The 27787-nt window shown below is 40.2% G+C and overlaps 3 protein-coding genes and 1 pseudogene across 5 annotated transcripts; 2 read left to right on the top strand and 2 right to left on the bottom strand.

The window, feature by feature from the left end:
• Window positions 1–1593: 1593 nt before the first annotated feature.
• LOC308087695 (cholesterol 7-desaturase nvd) lies at window positions 1594–8765 on the bottom strand (the record flags this gene model as incomplete). Its single annotated transcript, XM_080431765.1, has 7 exons — window positions 1594–1755; window positions 3834–4010; window positions 4440–4559; window positions 4744–4860; window positions 5267–5445; window positions 5849–6037; window positions 8324–8765. The coding sequence occupies 7 exons, from the start codon at window positions 8763–8765 to the stop codon at window positions 1594–1596; spliced, it is 1386 nt and encodes a 461-aa protein (XP_080287891.1).
• A 975-nt stretch (window positions 8766–9740) lies between these two features.
• On the top strand, window positions 9741–12205 carry LOC308087701 (transmembrane 6 superfamily member 1-like; annotated as a pseudogene). Its single transcript has 7 exons — window positions 9741–9753; window positions 10074–10139; window positions 10295–10433; window positions 10500–10565; window positions 10860–10893; window positions 11832–11951; window positions 12182–12205. The product of its transcript is annotated as a transmembrane 6 superfamily member 1-like (transcript).
• On the top strand, window positions 12188–22350 carry zrsr2 (zinc finger (CCCH type), RNA-binding motif and serine/arginine rich 2). 2 transcript variants are annotated; one of them, XM_080437187.1, is made up of 12 exons: window positions 12188–12457; window positions 13859–13938; window positions 14038–14095; window positions 14336–14444; window positions 14553–14639; window positions 15181–15219; window positions 15533–15663; window positions 18614–18827; window positions 19364–19419; window positions 19523–19632; window positions 20018–20237; window positions 20280–22350. In XM_080437187.1, exons 1-12 carry the CDS (start codon window positions 12414–12416, stop codon window positions 21016–21018), a joined length of 1887 nt encoding a protein of 628 aa, XP_080293313.1. In that variant the 5' UTR covers window positions 12188–12413; the 3' UTR covers window positions 21019–22350. The 2 variants fall into 2 exon arrangements, with proteins under 2 accessions (XP_080293313.1, XP_080293312.1); XM_080437186.1 differs by having other exon boundaries at window positions 20018–22350.
• Window positions 22351–22498: 148 nt separating this feature from the next.
• On the bottom strand, window positions 22499–27734 carry LOC308091657 (AP-1 complex subunit sigma-2). Its single transcript, XM_080437318.1, has 5 exons — window positions 27558–27734; window positions 26365–26543; window positions 25119–25227; window positions 24397–24534; window positions 22499–22986 (listed from the first exon to the last, which is right to left on the bottom strand). Exons 2-5 carry the CDS (start codon window positions 26541–26543, stop codon window positions 22939–22941), a joined length of 474 nt encoding a protein of 157 aa, XP_080293444.1. The 5' UTR covers window positions 27558–27734; the 3' UTR covers window positions 22499–22938.
• Between the last annotated feature and the right edge of the window lie 53 nt (window positions 27735–27787).

The raw sequence follows: 27787 nt of genomic DNA on the forward strand, positions 1-27787 counted from the left end.
CTATTGTGTGCACGTCTTGCACATTAGTACGGCTGGGCTGAACCTATAAAAGCCACTCCTGACCAGCACTCCCCCTGCCTGCCACTGCGCTCATAGTTAAACCAAAATGCAACTTTGACTCCTCTAGTCGTTGACCTTTCAAAGCACAGCCAATAGCTAGAGAGTGGGGGGGAATGAGGTTGTACCAATTGAACATGTGGGACCACAATAATAATAATAAAATAAATGTACATGGCAAAACATAACATTTAAATTGGGGCTAATATACCAGATAAAGCCCTGCATTGGGGTTGGGATCCTGTGGGACCCAACACAAATCTTGTATGAGTGGGCGGTTTGTAGTTTGCTGTGGGCGGGAGGGAGCGGTCAAAAAATGTACTTTGGGTCCCAGTATTTAATGCTAACCAGAAGGATGGAGACAACAAATTAAGTTGAAAAGAAGACAAAAGCATGTCATTACAATACAAACCAAAGTAAGGAGGCATGTCTGACATTTGGACACATGTCTCAGTTGTTATTGTTACTGACAAAAACGGGAAAAAAATGTGTTCTTCCCAGTTAAATTAAGCTCTATACTTCAAAGATGAAGTCCTAAGTGAAAGAAATAGTATATTTGTTGACATAGTTTAACAGATTAATGTGTCAATGTGTCTGTCAGTGGTGCTGGTCAAATCTCGTATGTCTCATTCTTTCTCATTGCAGGACGCAGGAGCAGCACACAATGGCGCTAATGGTCAGAAATCTTAAAGCTCTTTTGTCCGGTTAAAATATTACATTGTGCAAAATCAATAGTGTACCGACTGCCGAAACTCACATGAGCAAAATGTTTCAGTCTATTTGTTATAGACCATTAGGCTTCTGATTGTAACCATATACGAATAGCGCCATCCGGACACTCGTTCCATCATAGAACGGTAATGCATGCAGTAGGTGCACAGCATAGGCTCTCTGAAAGGTTGTTGGATGCTTAGACACTGCAAGCATACAGCTCCTGTACACACCTAAAAAAAAGCATGAAATGCTAATAAAATATATAGATCGATCCTGTTTCCTCTTTAGTCCTAGACCTGAAATCAATTATAGCCTAAGAACGTTCATTTTGAATGAGTTTGTGTTTTTTCTAAAGGTGGTGTAAGTGAGGTTTATATTGATCAAAAGTCAAAGCTCAGTCCAACACAACATTAAAATACCAGTATGTTGCCATCTAACAATTTACATAAAAAGGAAGAGCAGGGGGTTTGTTGACCAAGGAGAGAAATATCCGAGTGGAGTGGACAGCACCCTTTTTAGATGCTTGCTCAACCCTACGTTTTTGCGCCATAACTTTTAAAAACCGAATGAAATGATTCTCGTTGATGCTCATGCTCAAAATGAATATAAAACATTTCCTGATAAGTGTGTTGGATCTTTAAAGGTTTCCTTATCAAATGCCTGAATATAAACCTGATTTATTACCAACGTTTTTTATAATCAAGACCTGAGACGCAAAAATCAGTCCTTGCTCTCAATGCTCTGAGATGTTTAACTGACATTGATCTGACCTCTCAGCCTCAGCGTTGACCTTTCCTCCACTTCATTTGTAATTGAGGGAGATCAAAAGTCCAGCGTGTCCCGCTGGAAGTGCAGCCGCGGGCTGTTCTCACTGTAGAACTGACTGTACCAGCGCCTGTGCTTCAGGATGGCCGAGTCCTCCTTTACCAGGAGAGGCTTAGAGATGAACTTCTTATTGTTCCAGACCATTACATCTCGCTCAAACTGGACAGAGGCGGAAAAGGTAGACATAGTATGAGCACACTAGTAATATTTAATATAGTAATATATATAATTGACAGTTTTGCTAACTCTTTTGAGTTAAGAGCCCAAATCTCCGCCAGGAGGCATTCTCTAATAATAATACTGATCTAATAATAATACTGATACACTCTGATGAAGCAATAAAATTGCATGTGTTTCTAGCTCTCTCGCTCTGTTTATATGTGTGTGTGTCAGTACTTAAAATATAAAATAACAAGTGTGAACCCATAGTCATATTACATAGGCTATTGTATCGCTAGATTGAAATATTTGGCATAAATATCGAGGTATGTAATTCTATCCATATTATGCAGCCTTAGCGCGCATGTGCAGCCCAATCCGGTACTTAGCACCTAGACTAGCGTTTTTCTGGAGGGAAACCCTGCATAGTGATCAGCCTTTAAAGACTCTATTATGGACTTTCTTAAAGACCAATGCTGTTGTCCTGTAGACTGTTAAGTCTGTTTATTGTATATTATAGTATATTTGTTTGCATGTTCTCCCCTTGTCTCCTAGGGTAGGTACCCTCACAAAAACATGCAGTATTCCTGGTCACTATACTGCCTCCCCCTGGCTAGCCGGGGCGCCTGATGGAGGGGAAGGGAACTGGTTGGAATAACGTGTTCCTTCCACGCGCTACGTCCTACCAGGGAAACTCTCCCCTGTCAAGTGACAAGAAGGTCAGTTGGCTCTCATGCATTGAAGGAGGCATGAGCTCGGCCCTGGCCTCCCTAGGTTGGCAGAGGGAAGGTAGTGCCCAGGATTACATAGACAATTGGCACTGGGTGTAAAAAATAGGGTTACAAAATCGTGGGATAAAAATGTTAGAAAAAAAAAAAGTCTGTTTATTTGTCTTATCTAGTCTCTGCAGTAATGCGTGGCTACATTTATGTGTTCTTGTGATAATCTATTGATGATGCTCTTTCTTTTATTGAGATTTGTGTTTTTTATCCCTCTCCCTCAAAAGGCCTTGCCTTTTGCCAGGCCACAATTGTAAATACGAATTTTGTTCTTAAATTCTTCCGCCTGGTTAATAATTCAATTAAAACAAATTGTGCTTATTCCATAGCCTGGAGTGACTGCTCTAGGATTATTAATTCATAAAAATGAGATCATTTTGTTTGACCTATTTGAAAAATATTTGAGGATTGGCCTTGACCTACTGGCAGCATGCATGCATAAATATGGTGCTGATTGGCCCTAGTAGTATGTGAGATTAGCTGCAGACAGACACACACACACACACACACACACACACACACACACACACACACACACACACACACACACACACACGCACACGCACACGCACACACACAAAATTCAGTTGTGCAATTGAACAACATAATGGGAAGAGAACTGATACAATTGATCACTAATTTGGTGGTGTTGTGGAAATATTTTGACCATTTTAAATTATGTTTTGACACAATGGAAAATTCAATAGATAAATGTTTTAACTTAACCACATGAACCCTAACGTCCTTATTCTATGGATGTCATAATAGGCGAATATTTGGTGAAAATAGACAGCTCTTTTGGCCACCAAAGTGATATGGTGTGGAAGGTAACTTAATTAATGTAGGGTTTAAGTGGTCCATACTAATGTTACCACGTCATTGTCAACACCAGCCACATATTTTACATTATTATTATAATCTTTTTAGATATCGTGTTACCCGAGATAACCGTTTTGAGATTCCATGTATTCACAGTAGTCTTCAGATTTCAATCTTAACATCAATGTAATCCATGATAAGCTGCAACCTGTTCTCAGTTTGTACTTGAAAATCTTAGAACAACATTTGGCCTGGGATATCATGTGCATTGTCTACTCTAAATCACACAGAGCTGACACCGCTGCTGGGAATTGAACCTGGATTCAATAATCAAGCCTTTTTAAATGTCTTCTTTTAATAAAAAAAACATAGTGCATTCCATTGTAACACATTATACCAACTAATCTTTCACCAAAATGTTAGAACTTGCTGATCACCAAGTTACAATGAATAAGGAAAAGCGGATATGTGTCACTGTACCTGGATACATTCTGCTCTGAGGATGAGTTTCGGCACCAGAGGAGGGATATTAGACTGGAAGAAGATGGTGTGCGACACCATTTGCAGTAGTGGCTCCACTGGGGTCACACAGTGCATGATCACCCCTCGACCCAAGAAACTATGGTCAAACAACAGAAAGACCACACCTGGGCCAACCTATAACGTATACAATTAGACAATTTGAAGAGTTAATTTATGGAAGAGCTACTGTATTTGATACAGTAGGTATTGTATACTGTCCATTATATGTGTTCTCTTCTGGGGGCGTGACTCATTTTTGTCATACGACACAGATATGCATCAAAGTAATGTAAGCATTTTAAAATGCATAAAATTCATTTACAGTAGGTGTTGAAAAGAACATAGAGCTGTTAGTGTCTATCTATAGGACTGGTCATGACAATCCTCTGAACCGAAGTAGATGACTGTCTGGTTGCTGGCGTATCATTAAAAAGATGTTTAATAAATATTCTACATTGTATTTCATTATTCAGCACTTTATTGTTGTATCTGTCTTGTCTGTGTTTTTGCTTCTTGAGCATTATGCTGTATGTAATGAATGTGAAAAACTGGTATTTACTGTACCTGTCTAGCCACTACATCAACATCCAGCAGAGGCAGGTGCCGTCCAAACATAGTAACAGTATGCTTCAGCAGCATCTGAGAACAATGCCCATTGGGTGCTGATTCTGGCTGCCATTGAACCTGGAAAACACACGCACACACGCACGCACACACACACACACACACACACACACACACACACACACACACACACACACACACACACACACACACACACACACACACACACACACACACACACACACTTTCAGTGCAACAGCATTGGTGGTTCTTGACTTAATACATAACCCAAGAGAAGGCTTACTTTCCAGTGATGTCGCCAGATCTTGCTGCTGGTGTAGCGTAGATCCACTCCACTGAAAATACCTGGTGCATGCAAGTGAGACAGATGGGCCACATCTGCTGCATTCTCAGGAATTTCCTAATGGGGAGGGATATGTGGTAAAAGTCACTGTCTATTGTTTAGTACCATTCATAGCGCAAGCATAAATATTGTCCTTTTTTTTTTTAATCATGTGCTTCGGATGGTGGCTTTGCTCATGTAGGATTGTGTTCCTGTCCTTTGTTATTTTTGAATATATAATTTCATGATGGAAACAGTCATACACTAAGTAATTGTATTTTTTATCACATGCGCACGCACGCACGCACGCACACACACACACACACACACACACACACACACACACACACACACACACACACACACACACACACACACACACACACACACATACACACACACACACACACACACACACACACACACACACACACACACACACACACACACACACACACACACAATAAGCATGTATACACAATACCTCAATGTGGGCATTGATGTAGTGTTCAATTCTTCCCCGGTAGACCCATTCTCCTCGTGTGATCTGTTCCTGTTCTGGAGTGGTCCACGATGGCTCCTGTCCATCACAGTGGAACCAAACCAGAATCAGTCCATTCACCTCACAGCTGTGCCAGCGCCGGACCTTGGCAAACTCTGGCACTTGAAAGACAAAAGGCAATAACTTCAGCCACCAAGTACAGGAATTGTCCTGGTGACACAGATGAGTTGCATGAGATACATACTGGCAACCATTAGAGTTACACAGTCAGTGCTTACAGCACAGTGAGCAAGCATTGTATAAGACTGGTGAAAAAGTATTATGAAACATATATACGTACATATAAATTATATCGCCATGCGACATGTCACACAATTAAGTATAAATCTGCCGTCAGCGTGATGGACCACGTTCCTCATTGACACTATTCATCTTTTCATCAAATTAACGTGTTGAATGGTTCACCTACACACTGAACTAATGTACTGTACCATAGCACCAAGCAATTGCAATATTAGCTATAATAATTCAGGTGGGTATGAAAGAATCACCTTCATTTCATACCTTTCTCTGCATAAGGAATCTTCACACACTTTCCGTCCTCGCCTCGAAACTGCCAACCGTGGAATGGGCACTCTAAACAGCTCCCCACCACTCTTCCCCCCACAGCCAGATTGGCACCCAAGTGAGGGCAGTAGGCATCCACCACATAGGCCTTCCCATCCTCACCACGGAACACTGCAACTTGCTCACCTGGTTGGAGAAATAATAACTCATGTAAAGCTGCAATCTGTAACATTTGAATTTGAGGGTCAAATTGTCTACTGCTGAGCCAAGACAGAATGCCTGCTTGTGTAGGGTGGATATTACACTTTGAGCTTCAAGTAATACCTCTTGTTAACCTACCCTGCATGATCTAAATTTTGCAATAAAAATCTGAATTCCCTTCCTAAGTTTAAGCCTGAGCACATATCTTTTATTTAATCCGTTAACATGAACAACTTTTTTGATGGTGATTCAAAACAATAGCGTTGAAACGTTGGGTCAAGTTTAATGCTTAAATATTTAAAAGTTCTGTGTGATCTAGTGTCTTTCTCCAGGTTACCGTTAGTCCTTTTAAGTTAGCCAGAGTTTTGATTGATTGATTGATTGATTGATGTAGTTTATTTAGTAAGACATGAGAATAGTACATGACAGTACATAACAGTACATGGAAGTACAAATTCACAATACAAGGTCTACTAAACTGGAACTCTCATTAAGCACTAAGCTTGTTTAAGATGAAACCCCCATGCACACAAATCATGATGAAATATAAGAGGCAGATAGATATACACACTACTATACAGAATGTCATACAATCAGCTTTCAGGTTACTGGTATGAAGAGAGAGAAAAAAATATATATATATATACAAAAGAGGAAAATGAAAGAGGGGGGGGTAGGGGGGGGTAGGTTAAGACTTAGACAGGGGCCATTTTCGAATTGCAGCCTCCTGAAGGTGTATCTTTAGGGCAGTTTTGAAAGTGAGTAGGGTTTTACACTCCTTTACTCCTTTTGGTAGGGCATTCCACATTTTCGATGAATAGCATGAGAACGAGTTCATTCCCTTAGTTGAGCCAAATCTGGGTTGAACATGATTTGTGGAGCTGCCTCTGGTGTTATGATCATGGACTGCATTAACATTTTGGAAGTATTTTTTTAATGAGAGTCTTTAGTGATTTGTTTGTTGATTACTGGGATTTACCAGGTAGATTTTTTCCATGTCCTTGCCATCATTCAGTGATGAAGGCCTGTAATATAGAATAGAGTCTAGACATTCAAATAACTCAGCGTATGAGTAGCAAGTCATGCGGTAAGTACTGGGAGCTGATGTTAGGTGTTGCGCTCCACCTCAGCAATCCATCTCCCAGGGGTCTATAGCGCACTGCGAAACGGGGATAGTCTCCAACGCTCTGGCTGATACCGACAATAAGCCTCTCCGACCCACTTTACTAACTTACTTACTTTTTGCCCAAATCCCAACAATATCAGATACCCGTCACGCTTAACGACATTAAAGATGCTTACTTATCTTGTATACTACAGAGGTCTACCTACATTCTTTCTGCACTGTACACTTCTTTCAAATTATTTGCAATTATATCCATCGTGCGGTTATTCTACTAAAATCAATTTCAAGGAACTCACAATGAGAGCTCATTTTCAAGTTTTATAAATGTCATGGCTATAATTATTGGGCATTAGGCTACAATAGTCAGTTAGTCACCACTTTGTCACCATGACATTCGCCTCTCACACACTTTCCAATGCTTTGTTTAAAGATTAGTTGACAGAACAATAACGATTAGATGACAGAACAATGGTGATTCTGCATTTGCAGATGAAACGTTTCCAAGCAACCCAACTGTGGTTGTGGACACCTTTGCAACATGATGTTCTTATCAGGTTCTAGTTGTCCTGACAACTTTGCCTTATAGAACAATACAACGAAAACACAGCCAAATTAACAACTTTACAACCTGTCATCCCTATTTTGGACGTGTCATTAAAGTCAACAATTTAAAAATATATAATAAGGGTAATAATAATAATAATAATAATAAAAATAAAAATAACAATAAGGGTAATAATAATAATAATAATAATAATAATAATAATAATAATAATAATAATACAAATAAATAAAAAAGAGAAAAAAGCTGATTTACAAGCTCACAGTATAGACCAGCTATTTTCGCTATTTGTCATATATTAGTACATACATTGGTTAAGTGGTTAAAGTTCAAGAGTGGCCAGCAGTGATGGGGCTCAGTGGTTGCTGGTATTGGACCATTTGAAAGTAGATCTGCTATTTTCAACACAAAGAAATGACGTTTTATACATTTGAAAACGTAACTACTTTAAGTAAATTTTGATACCAATACTTTTATACTTTTACTCAAGTAAAAAAATCCGGACTTTTACTTTTAGTAAAAAGATGTAGTACATTTTCCACCACTGCTCGTGAGAACCTTTTTGATGCCACTCAACTCATACCTAGAACAGACACATTTTTGACAGCCCCACGGGCGAGCATGTGTGAGTCCATCACTCGGTACCAGCCGTTCGGGTAGACGGGCGGCAGGTCGCCGGTTTTCCGCCTACGACGCGCCTCGTTCGCAGCCTGGGCGCGGGACGATCGACCGTCCTCGACAACATACCCCACATCATCCGGCCCTTTCAGCAGCTCCAGAGGACTGAACAGCAGGCTGTACAGCCAGCCGGCGACCAGGAGAGACACGCCGCCGATGATGCAGAGCGCAGCCCGCAGCGGAGCCCCGATCAGCCCCGTTTTCCTCCAGATCATCTGGTACCCATTGCTGATGATGGGGTCCAGTGGGTCCCCCACCTGCAAGATGATGAGTATTGCACCCACCATGCATATCCCAATGATGACAGCGAGATTCTTCCCACTACTACTACACATGTTGGGGTCCATGTCCATCCATCTGTTCACGGGGTGCTGTGCTGTGCTGTGCTGTGCTGTGCTGTGCTGTGCTGTGCTGTGCTGTGCTGTGCTGTGCTGTGCTGTACTGTGCTGCCTGGCTGGCTGATGCTTTCCAGGTTGGGTGCCACTGTTGGTCCTGAATGACAGCGGCCAGTGTTGCCAGATGTTGTGAGAGAAACAAGCAACCTACATTGCATATTTTGATATACATTGCAACCTACTACATATTTTGAGCTTGTTTTCATAGACCAGGGTCTATGAAAACAAGCTCAAAATATGTGCCTAGGCCACATGACCACTTATATGCATCGGATATTTGAAAATAGCAGATCTACAAGCACACAACGAATGGAGATGCGACGCATTGTGAGCTTGTAGATCTGCTATTATTGGAAAAAAAAGTGAAACATATTTTGAAACATTTTTAACACAAATCATATTAATTTGGGGGGCCTTGACATGAAGATGTTTGCGAACCACTGGTTTAAGCAACATTAGGAAAAAATACCAAATAAGCAAATCTACACTTTAGAAACAAGACCAAAAAACCTCAAGCTACTAAAAAGCAACTTTACATAGAAACAAGCCTTATAATAAGGGGACATGGCAACACTGACCGGCGTTCGGCGAAGATAACCGGCGAAGCGTTAATGGATCCCGATTCCCACCGGTAGTGGCCTTCAAAGTAAAACCCAAGGAATAACTTAAGAGTCCACATTTGCCTTATACTTAACTCCATATTTGGTATTTGTAGGGCATACTGTAGGCTACTGTTAAAAACAAATGATAGTAGTACGTACAATAAATAACTAGTAAATCAAGCGTTTCTTTTTCAAAGCAGAATCATCCATTTCTGGCAGAACTGTACATATTTGCTCATTTGATGCATAGGCCTATATATTATATGATTTTATTTGATGCAGCAGAATGTGAGCGCCATGTCAATTTACAACCTTTTCCCGCTAGATGTCGCCTGTGGGTAGAGTTCATCGTAAGCGCAAGGCAAAGCCAAAGCACTTCCAAAATTGGAGTTGAGGGTCATCATCGTGCGTGGTGCGTGGTGGTGGTCCCATAGAGTTAAAGGGTGTTTGTCCTCCTGTCCCTTATGCCCATATACCCATCTCCTATGTATTAAATTCCCTCATTTACAACAACAGGAAAAGTGCAAACAACTGATGTAGCCAGTCCATGCCTGTGAAGATCAATGGAGTTGGTCACTTTAATGATTTTATAATGATTAACTTTATAATATGTTTGTCCTTAGCACTGAAGCAGTTATCTTTGCTGGATGAACAATAGTTCTTACCTTAGCAATTTCAGCACGTGTTTTGATCAAGAAGGTCCCTGAAGATCCACTCTTCTGCAGTTCAAACATGCCCAGTTTGGTTACTGAGCTCTCTTTTTGCAAATGTTTAGTAGGCCTATTGCTATTTATGTTATGTAGGCTAATTCAATAGTAATATAGACTTCAGTTCATACATACCAATTAGCTGAGTTTACTTTTCATCCAGTTCACGTAGCCTACAGTAAAGTCAATGCAGAGTGTGGTGAATTTGATCATGGGCTTTAACAGGACAACATCATTGATGGCTTCATGCCCTTTTATTTCAAGGAGCTGAGGCAAGTATTGACCTTGACCTCAGTAAAGAAAATATGTTTGTGAACATAATGTCCACAAACTGATCTTATGTTGTTTTTCAGGCAGAACCTAATTTAAAGACATAGCTCTTACTGGGATGGTTGTGTACACTATCTTGTGTGTCTTCTCATGGTTGCTGCAATTACTTGGGGGTAGGTTATGTATATTTAAGTAGGGCTTCAACTATCGATTATCTTATTAACGATTATTCTATTGATTACTTTTTGCATTAATTGCATAACCAAAAGATGTTTGGATCATTTGTTATATAGTATATGTATATCAATGAATCAACATAAAAAAATACATTTTAGAATCCACTAAATCAATTTGTATGATTTCGACTTTGTCGTACAGCAGTGTCATGCAAAAATATAGCCTATGAATATAATATAGGAGTTAAACACTCAGGATTTTACAATGGGAGTGTTACCTTTTTTTTACAGAGATAGCTATAGAGCCATCGGACTCTTCTGGGTGGTAGTTGCTTGTGTTTTACCGAGCGGTCTTGGAAAGTCTTGTCAGATTTGGCATCACAGTTTGGTTTGGCAATCTCTCAGTGCAACTGAGGTCCAAATTGCTCCGATTGGTGCAGACTGCAGATTATAGGAGTAAGACAACTCCCCTCTCTGCAGTCTATTTACGAGCAGGCCACGCTAAGACAGGCTCAGAAAATAGTCAGGGATGCTACCCATGTTCTACATGGAAAGTTTGTAATGATGCCCTCTGGGAGAAGGTATAACGAACAAAAATGGAACTATGTTAGATTTAAAAAATAGTTTGTACCGGTGTCAACTAAAATGCTAAACAAGGCTCTGAAACAGCATTGACCGTGAAGAATAGATTGACCACTATCTGTGCACTTGTGTAATGTTGTGTGTCCCCCCCTGTTATGTATGTTGTACTTTGTCTTCATTGTTTTGTGTGTGGCTGCAGCTGGGGTGAAAGCCCAAGCCAAATTTCCTTCGGGACAATAAAGTTTACCTTACCTTACCTTACCTTACCTTACCTTACCTTATCCTTTCTCGTGTGTGAGTACATTCTTGGGAATGCTGTGGGTGAGTACACACAAAAAAATAATGGGATACATATAGATGACTGCAGCAGTCTGTTAAGCCCTCACCCCCCTATGTTTCCACCAGCAATAATGAAGCCCTAAACAAGTCAGTACTCCAGACCTATAGTGTTTTAGTAAACCTTTGAGTTGAGTGACTTAAAACTAACCTGACTCTGCCAGATGGAAGAAGCTTGCTTCACATTTGTTTCACAGCCTACTTGACTGTATTGTGAACCTGTGAACTCAATACTTGGCGGAGTCAGGTTAATTTAGAACAGTCACTGATGCATTATGTACAATTTAACACAACACTTTTACAATTCACCCAAACAAACACACTGCCATGATCTGTTCTTCACAGGGAAGTATGGATCTTAGTCCTCTCTCCCTTCTCCATGCGCTCTATGTGTTGGTGTCTGTCTGGGCCTGCGTCCGCATTTTCAGCCAGCCTTCTGTGTGGGATGAGGAGTATTGCAGAGGAGTATTGATTGAATTACAAATAGCTATAACTGTTTCATATTACAGGATGTTACACACACACACACACACACACACACACACACACACGCACGCACGCACACGCACGCATGCACAGGCACACACACGCACGCACGCACACACGCACGCACAGGCACACACTGTGACTATGACGTTTCATGTACTCAACCGGAAGCACTTCATATTTGCTCCACCCCTTCCGCAGCTCTTCAGGAAGAACAACACTTGTGCAGCTAACGCGCTAACGTATGAGCTAACAAAATATAATCATGTTAATAATAGTAACATAACGAACACACACTTCTGGAGCCTAAACGGAGTTGACACATATTTTACTTAAGGTCATAAGAATGCGATATTTATCTTAATACCTGCTACACTAATGCAGTGGTGTTGAATCATACCGCCGAGCTGCTGTTAGCTAATCATTAGCTTTCTTGTTCACATGGCAGCATCCATGGACTCACTGGCCTCTGCTTCAATAATGAGGTTAGTGGTATTTATTTAAAATCGCTTTCTACTCACCTGTTAACCGTGATCTGATTCTGTACCAGGGCTGAATGTTTCTTAGTGCAAGGACCCGTTAGCTGAGAGCAGTGGTGTAAAGTAACTAAGTACATTTACTCAAGTACTGTACTTAAGTACAATGTTGTACATTTACTTCTACTACACTGCATCTTAGAGGCAAATATTGTACTTTTACTCCACTACAATTATTTGAAAACTTTAGTTACTTTGCAGATACACTTTACATTATATTATAAAACATACATTAACCACCTCAGCCCTATTTTACACATATGCTATTTGAAAATGTCACTTTAAGTATATTTTGATGCCAATACTTTTGTACTTTTACTGAAGTAACATTTTGAACACAGGCCTTTACTTGTAACAGGGTATTTTTATATTGTGGTATTGCATTGCTATATATCTGAGTACTTCTTCCACCCCTGGCTGAGAGAGAGAGAGTTGAAGACCCATAGCTCTGGTCCATAGTGTTAGGACCAGAGCTAATGGACCCCCACTACATATATTGTGTTGCATATATTTTTGAGACAGCCATCCATGCAACTTGATTAGCCTTGGATCAAGACTATCATAGGTGTATTTTATCGAGTCTGACTTTTGCTTTAGTATCTAGATACGTAAGCAAAAGTCAGACTCGATCAAATAGATCTATGATAGTCTTGATCCAAGGCTACAAATTGATAAGAAGCTTACAAAGCTAGCTCACCACATTTACCTGATTGTCTCATCAATATCTGTTGACCTTTGAGAGATTTGAGACTAGCTGGAAAGTATTCCACAGGTTTTTATTTTTAGTACATATGAGTTTGATTGATTGAATACTTTATCAACAGTTTGCAAAAAAAAAAAGCACAGAGGTACAGTTCCATACAAAAGGATGCTAAAAGGATAAACAAAGCACTATGGCTTGTTTCCATTGGGGTCCTGTGTTCAATTCATCGAAACTTTTAAAGACAAACAATAATATACAATTATATGCTAAAACATAACGAGTACTAATCAAAAAGAAAAATATATACAGTAAACAGTGGGGGGGGGGGCATTTCTGGTGATGGGTTGTCTGTCTCCATGTGATGCTTCATGAAGTCCTTTGACAGCACTATTATAATGAATGCTTTTGTGTGTCTGTTTAAACATCATCTTTGATGTTGGATTCATCAATGTGTAGTTTCAGACATTTACATAAATAGTAAGATTTTCTTTTCCTACCGGCCAAAAATTTCTCAGCCCCGCTTTAGTAACTGTTCACTTAAAATTGCGACTCATAATTGTTTCCCAACATAAGATGATGGACTCAAAAAGCACACCCTTTTTTGCCATAATCTATCTATTATCTCACCTGTCACTTCTTTCATTCAGCCAAAAGCAACGCAAGGCTCTTTTGAAGAAAGAGAGGAGGAAACGCAAACGCCAAGCCTTGGCCCAAGCCAGAGGACAGGGTATGAACTTAATGAGTTATATACCAAGTTGTATGTAAACGGGACATGTGGTTGATGAACAACAGTTGATGTAACACTGCCTTGGTAACAACCTTTTAGGTGAAGAAGATGAAGAAAGCGATGCAGTCGATGAGGAAGAAGCTGCTGAAAAGGAAAGGTTGGTTTTAACGAAGTTCATGCACAGCTTAGTCTCTGTTGTAGTGGTAACATGCAGCGATATACATGTAGATCAGTGGCTCTCAAAGTGGGGTCCATGTTCATTTGTTCCCTGGGGTAACACAGAGTGTACAAATTGAACCACGGTTCCATTTGTACACTCTCTGAGTTATGGGTGTCCTTGAAATTAAGATGTTTGGGAGCCACACTGATACAGATAACCTTGTTGACATCTTCACAGTCAGCGGCTACATGCGGTTTGGCTGGAAAGGGAAAGGCTCGCACAGGGGGAGTTTAAGCAAAGGTATGAGAGGGAGGAGGCTGCCAGGCAGAGAAAAGAAGAGGAGGAGGTAATGTGGATCTTCTCACTACACATCAAAGATGTTTTTTTGTCATGATGACGGTATGTAAAAGATGATCATTGCTCTAACCAGCTCCACCTCCCCTTGTGTTCACAGCGGAGGATAAAAGAGGAGTGGGATGCACAGGAGAAGAAAGAAGAGGAGGACAAAGAACAAAAGCTACAGGAGAAGAGAGAGAGAGAGGTGAAACGGGCTCCTGGAGGATAGAAACAATGAGAAATATATCCTCTTCTGCTTTGACCCAGTGGACCCTTAAATATTTTCATGAGATATAAATTATTAGCATAACTCAATAATTAATAGCATGAACTTTAAAGCTCTAACATGGGAATATATATATATATATATATATATATATATAATATGTTTTTGTTGTCATATAAATGTTATTGCCTTATACATTGCCTTATTGTCTTAACTATTTCTTTCCTTGACTGAGAGCATAAACGTCCATCTTGATTCCTTAACTAAGATTTACACAAAAAGAAACACTCTTGCCATCAACATCAACTCTCAAGACATGGATGTATCTTTTACACGTGGTTCTTTGTGGAAAAACTCCCAAGTGTCTTAATTCTGTTGTCTAATATTAACTTCCTGAAACAGAAATGGTGCCTTTTCCTGTTCCACAGTCCTGGTGAATGTAATCTTAACGTGCAGTAACAGATATGCCATGTTGACCTCTACACATTTTTCACTAGCCGTGTCTTTACACCATTTGTAGGAGGCTGTTCAGAAAATGTTGGACCAGGCTGAGAGTCAGGTACTAGTAATACTCCTGCTATTACACAGTTCGTTGTATTATTTATTTTGCAATTTTTACAAGACTTTTTTGTTTTTACACAGACTCCACTGTGGGTTTTAGTGGAGTCAGGAACATTAACATTTACAATTGAAACCAAACTGTTAAAACACTGATTTTCTGCAGAGAAGCTATGGCAAAGTTATCTTCATAACGGTACCTGATGTAGAAAATGTCTTATTTCATGCAGTTTTGTCAATCTTTGTGGAAAAGGAAACATGAGCATGGCGATGCCACCTTAATAATTATGAAATCCCTATTTACTTGCTTGTAGCTAGAGAATGGAGGTCCATGGATGAATCCTGAGGCTCCAGTGACAGAGAACTCGGTAAACTATGGAACAGAAAGGGACATTGCTAACTGCCCCTTCTTCCTCAAGACCGGAGCATGTCGATTTGGAGACAGGTACATTTATGGTTTTTGTTTTGTTTACTTTTATGACATTCATACTTTTTATGTATATGTAGTGAGAATTAAAGATTCCCAAACAGAAATACCATCTTTTTATATTTGCAGCTACTCTAATCTCCCGATGCCCCTAATATTGTTCTTGGAGACATGAATCACTGTACATTGTCAGATACTCTGCGAGACTTTTATCAGTATGTCACGTGCCCGACCAGGTATGAAAATATACTGGACTTGTGTTATGGCAACATTAAGAACGCTTATAAGTCCATCTCGCTCCACCCCTTGGGATCTTCTGATCACAACTGTGTGCATCTCATCCCTGTTTATCGCACCGTGCTGAAAAGGGAGAAGGTACAGACAATCCGGGTAAAGGACTGGAGGAATAATGACGCCTGTCTGTCTCTACAGGGTTGTCTGGACTGCACTGATTGGGACATGTTTAAACAGTCGTGTAATGACATTGATGAACTCACTGATGTTATTTGTAGCTGGATAACTTATTGTGAGAACACAGTGATCCCTGTCAAAACTGTCAAGATTTATCCTAACAGCAAGCCATGGGTATCTAAGTCACTTAAAGGGCTATTGCAAAAAAAGGAAAAGGCATTTAAAGAAGGGAACCTTATAGAAATGCACAACATAGAGAAAGAGATAAAACGAGAAATCAGGGCTGGAAAAATGAGGTATAAAGACAAAATAGAAAATCAGCTCAGGATGAATAATCTGGGTTCTGCCTGGAGTAGTATGAAAACTATTGTAGGACTTAAAGAAGAGGGTAGGACTAACATACAGCTTAGTGGCTATAATTCAGATCTGCAGCTAGCAGAGGAATTTAATGAGTTCTATACCAGATTTGATGTGCATGACTTCAAAGGGCAACATTCTGAGCTTAGGAAGGGGTTGTTGGAATCTAGGGTTCATGACCTCTCCTTTGATGAACATAGTGTGACCACGTGTTTTAAAAGGTGTAAACCTAAGAAAAGTCCAGGCCCAGACAATATAGGTGGCCGTCTGCTTACTGTCTGTGCAGAACAGCTAGGCCCTATTTTCTATTTTATTTTTCAGCTGTCTCTTACTCAGCAGAAGGTGCCATCTTTATGGAAGCGATCCATTGTGGTGCCGGTTGCCAAGGGTCCTCGTCCCAAAGCTCTCAATGACTTCAGGCCTGTGGCCTTAACCTCTTTGGTTATGAAGTCATTTGAGAGGCTTGTTAAGGATGAGCTCTTGGCAAAAACTGAGTGTTGCCTGGACCCCTTGCAATTTGCATACAGGGCTAAGAGAGGAGTGTCCGATGCTACCATCACCTTACTGAACCTTCTATTTTCACACCTGGAAGTTAGCAAAACACATGCTAGGCTGCTTTTTGTTGACTTCTCATCAGCCTTTAACACTATTCAGCCACACATACTAGTTGAAAAATTAGTTAACAACTTTGGCTTAGATTCAGGTATTATTGGTTGGGTTCTTGATTTTCTCACAAATAGAACCCAGAGGGTACGGGTGAATGGTAAATTGTCTGGAGAACTAACATCATCCACCGGCTCACCCCAAGGTTGTGTTCTTTCCCCACTCTTGTACATCCTGTATACAAATGATTGTAGGAGTCAACATGACAATAGACACATTGTTAAATTTGCAGATGATTCTGTGATTGTTAGTCTTTTGAGTGCTAGTGAAGCCAGTCATGGCCCAGTTGTAGATGACTTTATTTCTTGGTGTGAAGATGCATTCCTACAACTGAATGTCACAAAGACTAAAGACATGTGTATTGATTTTAGACGATCTCCACCAGCTCCTCAGAGTAGTGTCATAAATGGCCAGACAGTGGATTTGGTAACCACTTATAAATATCTCGGCTCCATTATTGACGATCGTCTGAAATTTGACTTCAATACTGAAATGGTGTGTAAGAAAGGTCAACAGCGCCTCTTCTGTTTAAGGAAGCTAGCCAAATTTCAGGTGGACAAGTCACTGATGATTTTATTCTACAGAGCTTTCATAGAGTCTGTTATTTCATTTGCTGCCATTTGTTGGTATGGAAACCTTGGCATTAAACAGAAAAATGCCCTTAACAGGGTTGTGAGGGGGGCCAGCAAGATTGTGGGGGCACAATTTAGCTGTCTGAGTCATATATATGACCAGCAGGTGCTTAAGAAAGCATCTTCTATTATGGCAGACAGCTCTCACCCCCTAAATCCTGAATATGAATTCTTGCCTTCCGGCCAAAGGTTAAAGACCCCTGTAGCTAAAAACAATAGGTACAAATTCTCATTTGTACCTACTTCTATTCGTGCCATCAATAACAGCAGCAGGAGGAGGTAGCTATGAGTAGCTATTATTATCTGGATCTTGTGATTATGTCTATGTCTATGTGTGTCTTGTGTATGTATGTTTACTGTGTGTTGGAGTTTCTTACTTTCTCACTATCTGCTGTAACATAAGTTGCCCAATTTGGGACATAATAAACTTGAACTTGAACTTGAACTTGAACTTGATCTCTTACCACATTGACAATTATGTTGCGCTATCATTACTGACACGTGCATCTATAGCACACATACTGTATGTAGTTTTATCCCAGTGCGTTTGGATCGACTTCTCCCTCCCCTGTGGTTGTGAGGCACTGAAAGATTCGCTGTGAATCTCAGCTTGTGTTGTTGACGGAAACAGGAAAGCAGGGTTGCAGTGTTAAATCAAAAATTTGTAACCTATCATATACTGTCTGTGATGAAAGAGGTTGTGTCAGTCGTGTTGGCTGTCACCCATGACTTACACAGCCCCGGGTAGGCCACCCAGCCTGGCAAAGACCTGTGCCCTTTTCTAATGTTGTCTTTGAAGTTGGTCATTTAGAATTTTGGACGATAATACCATCACAAAAAAAAAATCGGGAGAATGGAAAAATAAGTATTGAACAAGCCTAATCTACACTGCTGTTGTGCTGCAGGTGTTCTCGTAAGCACGTCCATCCTGCATCCAGCCCTACCCTGATGATCCGTGCCATGTTTGTGACGTTTGGCATGGAGCAGTGTCGCCGTGACGACTATGACACAGATGCATGTTTGGAGCACAGTGAGGAGGATCTCCAAGAGTATTTCCTGGAGTTCTACCATGATGTCTTACCAGAGTTCAAAAGTGTCGGCAAGGTGCTGCAGTTTAAGGTAAGAAGACACAGTGAGGTCAAAACGATGTGAAACAAGATTTCGTTTTTGGGAAAACACTACACATTTGTTTATGTATATCATTAAGAAATGAATTCCCTTTCCGGTCAAACTTTCCAGGTATATTATTGTCCTGTTTTGTAAAGGTAAAGAGTCAATTAAATGTAAATATGAAAATGGGTCTCGCTGTAACAACCTACCTCACATTTCTTCTCAAACTGAAGACTATTTGTACAGTATATCGTGACCGTCTCTATCTGGTGGAAACCTCATATGTCCAAAACTGTTACTTTTCAGGATTCAAATGAAAAATTAGCTAAAGTAGCAGATCTAGAAGCTCAAAACGTGTCACTTGGCACAGCGTTTAGAGCTTGCAGATCTGTTAATTCTGATACTCTTGTGTGACGCTGTAGTATGATCAAGTAGAGGATTAATTTACAGAAAAGGTTAGAATATGGAGAGAAGAGGTTTCTGACCGACACCATTCACAGCAATGATATGTTTCATAATTATGTGTATCTTTTATTTTTATTTAGGTCAGCTGCAACTTTGAACCACACTTGAGAGGAAATGTTTATGTCCAGTTTGACACGTAAGCCAACTCCCAACTCTTTTACTATTGATCATGTTCATTTTTACAATACAATGATATATATTTGCGTAAAACTGATTATCTTTGTCTCATTTGTGTTAAGGGAGGAGCAGTGTAGAGATGCCTTTGTCAAGTTCAATGGGAGATGGTATGCACAGAAACAGCTTCATTGTGAGATATGCCCTGTTACTCGCTGGAAAAATGCTATATGTGGTGAGTCAGAATAGTTTTTTTCTTTTTTACAGTTATATGGTTATGTCCTGGATATATAACTTATATTTATTTTATATATTTTTGCCCTGTTCTTTTCTTTATCTCTACCCATGTCCTACATTTTGATATTCTCCTTGCTATACTACTTTAGTTTCCATTACTTTATTTCAATTGTTACGTTTCTTTTTCTTTTAACTTATGTCTTATTTTATGACTGTGATACAGTTTGAGCTGCATGTCTTTGTATGCAAAGTGCTATTTAAAAAAAAGAGGACTGTTGTTGATAATATACTGTGACATAAATTGGAAATAAGTTTGACTGGAGCAGATGCATGGTGATTAAACATAACCACACCAATAACTTAGCATATTGTGTGTTTCCTAGGGTTGTTTGACAGACAGAAGTGCCCAAAAGGGAAACACTGCAACTTCCTGCACGTATTTCGTAACCCAGGCAATGAATTCTGGGAGGCCGATCGGGATTTACACATGTCACCAGACCGTGGTGGTGATGGGTCGTACAGAGCAGGGCGCTACTCGGAGCGATGTGGAGAGCGGTCCTGGAGACAACGAAACGGGAGCAGAAGCCCCCCGAGGTCGGAAAGGTCTTCTTATAGCAGACGAGGAAGCCCCCCGAGGTCTGAAAGGTCTTCTTATAGCAGACGAGGAAGTGAGAGGCGCAGGAGCCGCAGTAGGAGCAGGGAGAGGAGTCTAGACAGCAGAGCGTCCCATCACCAGAGAGCGGACAACAGGTCGTCCTGGTCCAGGTCAGTTAGCAGCAGGAAAGAGCACTACCGGAGCAGGAGTAGAGAGCGAGGCAGGTCAAGGAGCAGAAGTGGAGAGCGAGACCAGAACCGGACTAGGAATAAGGACAGGGAGCGAGACAAGCATAGGAGCAGAAGTAGAGATAGACTGAGTGAAACGGTCCCTGGTGAATTGGAGAGGGCGAGGGACAGGTCCAGGAGCAGAAGTCCACACAGGGAGAGACAGAAGCAGAGTAGAGAAAGTAGTCCAAAGAAGTCAGATAGGAAGGAGAAAACCCCTGACGACACCCACACGCCACGTCGCCATAAACACTCCAAAAAGAGCAAGAAGAAGAGCAAGAAAAAGCACAAGAAGAAGAAAAGCTGTTCACCTGGAGGGCCTGCTTCATCGGACGAGTCAGAGGAAGAAGAACAAGGAGAAAGGAACCATCCTGCAGCAAGTCCTGGTGAAGAGGTGAATGAAGTCGAGCTGGTTCAGAACGCAGGAGGAGATGCGGTTGTGAACTCCAGTGGTGACACCAACACTGAAACCATGTCTGCTCCGGAAGTCAAAAGTCCATCTCATTCAGTGGTCCCAAATGAAGTAGCTCAAAATGGGGATGTTGCTACGTCTGACTTATAGTTTTTCTTCTCTTTTTAAACCTGTGCAACCGACCTTGTGTTTCATCATAGCAATTGTGTTGTAGTGGACTGGGATCAACTCCTCCCTTATTTGGCAATAATTGTGTTGACCTTTGTGGTAGAATCTGCCTTCAAGATAGCATTTTCAGTTTCATATTTTGTACATGTGTAAATAAAAATAACTCTGAAATGGAAGTGTTTTATTCTGAACAGGAATGCGTTAAGATGCAAATCTTCAATCATTTTTGTTTTGACTTAACTATGTAATGGTAGAATTCCATTGTATGATGTTTTAATTTGATTGTGAAGTGTGTACCGGTATGTTTGGACCCCAGGAAGAGAGGTCTTCACTGTGGTGAGGACTAATGGGGATCCGTAATAAACAATAACTAGGGATAAAAGAATGTCTATAGGCACTGAAAAAAAAGAATGTGACGGCCACATTTTCAGTTTGTGTACATTTATTACCTGTTAATCAATTCAGAAAAAAATACATGTTGGCAGTGTTTGATATAAAAGTCAGTGATTTGACACATTAAATATTAACTTGACAATTGCTAGATGATTGCCTAAAAAGGAATGATTGATTACAAATTGAGCCTGTATTTTGGTGTTTTTGTAAACAAAAATATTACTGACAACATCAATGAAGCACGCTAGGGATCAGCATACAGTCAAAGTTTAAGCCTGAGTTATACTTTGTTGTGCGTGAATGCTATGCACTGGAAATATCCAATCTATGAGCTCTGTGTCGCACACTGAAAAAAGCTTAACGCTGTGTTGTAAGCTTGTAGATTGGCTATTTGTTGTGCACAACGTGAGTAACTCAGGCTTTATTAGTCTGGGTCTCAACGGATCATTAAGCATGCAGGCAATAATCTACCCTGATATGTTAAGTCTTTGTATATCTAGAACAAAAAAAAAACACAAAACAATGAAGGGTACTTACAGTATTTAAACAGACTTTTATACCTAAAAGCATGACAAAAAACTAATTTAGCTATTTGGGAAAAGTGTTAAATAGTACAACACAAATGACCTGTGATTAATAGCTCAGAATCCCTTATGGTTTGTAAAGTGAATCTTCCATAGATGCCATTAATAACAAAAATATACACAGTGTTCTTTGGTCACAATGTCATGTTATTGGTTTAGAATTTGCTTAAAGTCATTAATACTGTTTTATGTCTGTCTAATTGGACATGCAGTAATTCTGAGTAAACATTTCTCATAAAAGGCCATACTGATTTGAGTGTTCAATCTGTTTTGGTAAACTTAATGAATCACATGCAAGTAAAATAAAAACGTATCTTGATATTAATATAATTGACATTGGCACAAAAAAAATGTCCAGGCCATTTTTGAGGGGTAAGTAACTAATTCATATGATTTTTTTGTGTGTGAGGATAAGCAGCCATTAGTATAATATATATGCACTGTGATAAATCAGAGATATGTCCATATACTGTACACTTGTTATGTTTACAACAGCACAATTAAGAATCTTTAATCCATCATCTCACAAATCAAAAATATTTTAGACTTAAAGCTTAAGTCTGTCTTGTAAACTGTTCCAATCCACACACACTCCGCAATCAGTAAGCATGACAATGAATGAATTTAACTTAATACTGAACTTTTCACGATGTCACAACATTGTATTCCATGACCTTTTGAAGGCTTGTATGAGTGTACAGATGTAATGGTGCTGCAGAATGGAGCCATATATTGATCTGGTACCTCAGAGAGACAAACACCATAATTGGCACATCAAATGACACTAGAGAATAGTACGTTAGTTTCTGTTTAGATACATACAACACTAGAACACGCAACAGGAAAGACAAGACAAAGGCTTGGAGGTGGCTAGATCTACTTGGGAAGGAGCAATGCTGGGTTGTGAGAAGATGTTGGAATGCATCTATGTCAGACCAATTTCTTCAAGAACACTCCGTGGGGCCTCGGCCTCCTGCAGTTGAGGGAGAGCAGGGACAAAGGAACATGGTGAAGCTCTTACTAAACAGATGTACTTTGTATACATGAAGAGTGTGTGCATCATTTCTGTTTCATAAAGTACTATTATGAACTAGGCTTCAAAATGAATTAAGGTTTAACTGCTGATAAAAAATACCTTTGGTTTCAAAATTGGTTACAAGCAGGCTCATAAATCGGTGTCAGGATAATGAGGTATTGCCTTTTATCATTTACATTAAAAGGAATAGTTCTCCCAATTATTTTTATTATCATCATCCACTCAACCTCAAGGAACTAGAAATACAGATGACTGTTCTGTCCAAAAACACAGGGAAGTTGATAAACCAACCCCCAAGATAACGTAGTCAATAGTGACGAGTGTCTATAGTTCCAAAAAAGAGGCAAACCACCCGATAAAATTACTTCATACAACTCATGCAGCATAATCCAAGTCTTTTGAAGCCAAACGATTGCACAGTGAGTGGGAAATATCCCTTTTTGTAATTATTTACATCATTTAGTGCACAATACTGAACAAGAGAAAAATCCCTCCCACTTCTGTGTTTACACACCAGATGTCATGATGCGCAGGCATGAATATTTTTTAAAACATGGCTGGAGTGAAAATATCCATCCAACGTTTTCAAAAACATTTATTTGGGGGAGATTTTGCCTTCTAGAAAAGTACTGTGCATTAAGTAATGGTGTAAATATACTGCAGGTCACTCATTTCCACTTTTGGCTTCAGAAAACCTGCATTCTGCTGCCTAATTGTATGTACAAATGTTATGGTCATTTGTTGCCCATTTTGGAACTCCAAAGAACTGGTTTCTGTTGACTTCAGCCTTTTTGGAGAATCTGCTACGGAGTTGCACTGACAAACTCCCTGTGTGGTATGTAGAAAAATACACTTCACCTGTGTTTCATCTAGCATGAGAGACAGGGTCAGTGGATAATGTCAGAATTTTCCTTTTGAGTGACCTATTCCTTTAAATAGGCCTGTAAAGGCAACAATATCACATGAACAGTTAAAAAATGACAGTGGAATTGGAAACTGCTACGGGCTAAAGCTCTACAGCTACACAAACATGCATGCCACTTAAAGAGGACAACACTTACTTTGGCATCCTAGCAAAAGGGGGTTAGCGACAAGGAAGAGAAAGGTACTGATTGAGTACTGCAGCATTCTATGTTACAAAGTACATACTCAAGTGAGGGCAGGAAGCAAAAGATAAAAGCACAGAGAAAGTAAATCTGATTCAACAGCTTCACTATGAATTAATTCTATAGACAGGTGTGCTATGTTTGCCTACTCTTTGCCTAATGCAGTAGCTGGCCTGTCCAACAAGATCATGGGTCTGATGTAGAAGTTATACATTATGATTGATGAAGAACCAGTCCTTACCTCCTGAAGTAAGTCGGCCTGCTCAATGGCCTTCAGCACATTCTTCTTGGATGTCTCTTGGGCCTCTCCTCCCAACAGGAACTCGTCCAGAATGAAGTAGGCCTTCTCAAAGTTGAAAATGATATCCAGCTCACATACCTGTGAAGTCATACCACAAATATTACATATTTTTTCCTGCACTGAAATGTACAGGTGCTATTCAACCCGCCTAAGCAGCCTAAAAATGCCTTCACACTGCTGACTGCTGTGTACATTTGCTGTAAACATTCCTCTAGCGCTGCCAATGCCATCAGGCCAGATTTCTAGGCCTTAAGTTGGCAGAGGTCTGCAACTACTGTACTTGGTTGCATTCCGGTTTACAATATATTAATTATGTTTCATTTTTTTGTCATCATTCCATTTTTCAATACATCTCAAAACATTGTGGCAGACTCTTGTAGACCAGAACCTTTAGGTTCTAAATGTAAATGTAGGGAGACATGGAATTGATAGTGGCAGTAAAGCCATTCTGACTGACATGATGCGTCACGTCAGCACTAGCCCTGCTTTTTGGAAAAAATACATTCTATTCTGAAAAAGTTCTAAATGTTTAATGGTAACCATTCTTTCTCCATATTTAATTGCAACAATGTTGTTCTCCATTGACATACGAGTGTAAAAGTGTAAAGTGTGGTTAAGCTCACTTTAACAAACGTTCAGGTTAAGTTTGAAAGAAGACTCACACTGCCAAAGTATTTGTCCAGCAGCTCCACATATCTGTGGATGATTTCCAGAGTGATCAGCTCATTATCTTGATCCTCCACTGCACAGCAGAAGTACAGGCTGGCATATCTACAACAGAAGGAGATGCAAGGCAACATACAGGTTAACATAATGGTAATTCCAATAGAGGGAGATTCAAGGCAACACACACAAAGGTAAACACAGTAGAAGGCTAGCAGGTTCAAGACAACAGACATGTACTGTAGCAGCATTTGCCTTTGGAATGGAATGATCATCTGAAACCACTCATTTGTACAAATACATGTTGCAATAGGAATTACTCACTCTTCCACTTAACCACATGGTGCCAGCAATTAGAAAATTCCTATTAAAGGTTTGAGAAAACGTTGAGAAAATGTTTCTGCTCTACCGGAGCAGGTCATAACAAGTGCATGTGTGTGAGCATGAGTGACTGTGCGTTTGAAGAGTGAGTGTGCAGGATCCAAAATATATATTTTCTCTCTCATTTTTGTTTGTTTTTTTCCCACGCTTTGTTTTGATGTCCCACTTCCTACAGTAATTGATTGATTAGCTCCCGCTGTGTGTCTGCTCATTACCTTTAGTTTATGTCAGGTGTGTGTCTCGGGCAGCCAGGGCATTCAGTGAGAGAATGGGGGTGAGCTAGGCTTCTGTTGACCGTTTAGCCTAAGTTTGGCGCATACGTTTTTGCTTTCAGTTTCATTCATCTAATTTTCAGTACAACATTTTTGGACATTATTATTTTGTATTAATACATCACCTTAACAGCAAGAAGTTTTCTGGTTTTGTTTGGAGTTGAAACGCGCCACACAGTTCCTGCCGAAGTTCAGCCTAACAGCGCTACTTTTAAATGGTTTGCATATTGGGAAGAAGTAGTCGCTACAATAGAGTGTGTGAGGAGTAATGCTTGATTTATACTTGGCTGTGCGCCGTGCCACGTGCCTGAAATAGCAGATCTACAAGCTTGCGATGCATTGTGAGCTTGTAGGTCGGCTATTTTTGGGACGTGTCAATGGTGCGTAACTATAAATCACCCTTAAGAGACAGAGGAGAGACACTGCAAGAAAAACTTACAGCAGTGGTTCTCAATATGGGGTTCATGGACCCTCAGGCTCCTTGATGGACCCTTATTTGGTTTCATTTGAAAACCTTCAGAGTTATTATGGGTGTCCTTGAAATTAAAACGTTTTAGAACCACTACACAGTACACATCCATCACTTCCTTACCTCTTATAGACAATCTTGAGGTCTCTCCACTCTAAGAAACTGCACATCTTAGGCTTCCTGGCCAGTATGGTCTGGACCAGGTCTCTGGAGATCTTCTTCCTCTCCTTGTCAGACAGAGGCACATACCACTTCTGCAAGCGCAGCTTTCCCTGCCGGCTGAACAACAGCATGAACTGCATCTAAAAGGGAAGGAAGGTATTATAGAACATTAGGGAGAATAAATTGGTAGGATGATGTGCATGAGGAGAAAGGCTAGATTTATTTATTAAATAGTAAAAGGAGGAATTCAGTTCATAAATTAAAATTAATCTATGATATATTTAGTTTCACAAAACATACATAGAAGAACAATACTATTTGGGAATAACATAAGGGAAAGCTTGGACTTGATTTTTGTGTTCTATCAAACTTCTATGTACATTTATCAGTGGATATATTTTAATGTCAGAATTGGGGGCTTTTCTAGAAACTGTGTTAGCCTTCGATCAAGACTATCATAGATGTGTTCGATCGAGTCTGACTTTTACTTTCGTATCTAGATACGGAAGTAAAAGTCAAACTCGATCAAATACATCTACGATAGTCTTGATCAAGGGCTACAACTGTGTCATCATTGGGGCGTGGTTGCTATGCTAGCTAACACGTTCGCAGGCTTCAGTGGTGCAGGTACTGTGACAACACCACCAACAGCAGGAGGCTGCTTCTCTCTCATCAACATGTTTGTTTATGAATCATTCATGTGTCATTATTGTCACCCCTCCTCCCGCGATGCTCTAAGACAGTGGTTTTCAACCCTGTACATATCAAGGGCCATTATTTATTCGGCATTTGAGCCACGGACCACCATTTGATGACATTTAGCCTCAGACCCAAGATTTTGATTATTTTGTCCACAATTCCAAGCTGTATTGATGTTGGTACCACAGGAGAAATAACAGGCCAACGTTGATCAAAATAACAATTCTTCTACATTCTCTAATTGTGTAGACTTCTTGTAAATTAAGTACTGCAGATGTTTAACAACAATTTAAAGGTTTCATTTTACACTCAAGAGTTAAAGATCTATAATGGTCAATATGGTTTCCAACTCTCCATCATTAAGCTGGGGACCATATGGAACCGCCTCAAGGACCAGTGGTCCCCGGACCACTGGTTGAGAACCACCTCTCTTAAGAGGTAAACACAAAGCTTACCTTCGACCGAGACGCACTGACGACTGGCGATGTGAGCCAAATCCAAACTAAACATAAATGATCTTCCCCCAAAATGAAAGGGTGCAAAAATAACTAGTGTTGTTGTTGTGTTCAGCTCTTCTTCTTCCTCTAGCTAAGCTAGCTCGCTAACGACTGGTGAGGCTGAGAGAGAAGTAGTGTGTGTGTGTGTGTGTGTGGCAGAGTGCGCTGAGAATTCAGTTAGCAGTGCT

Source organism: Gymnoscopelus braueri, assembly GCF_963280865.1.
Source record: "Gymnoscopelus braueri genome assembly, chromosome: 1".
Classification (NCBI taxonomy): domain Eukaryota; kingdom Metazoa; phylum Chordata; class Actinopteri; order Myctophiformes; family Myctophidae; genus Gymnoscopelus; species Gymnoscopelus braueri.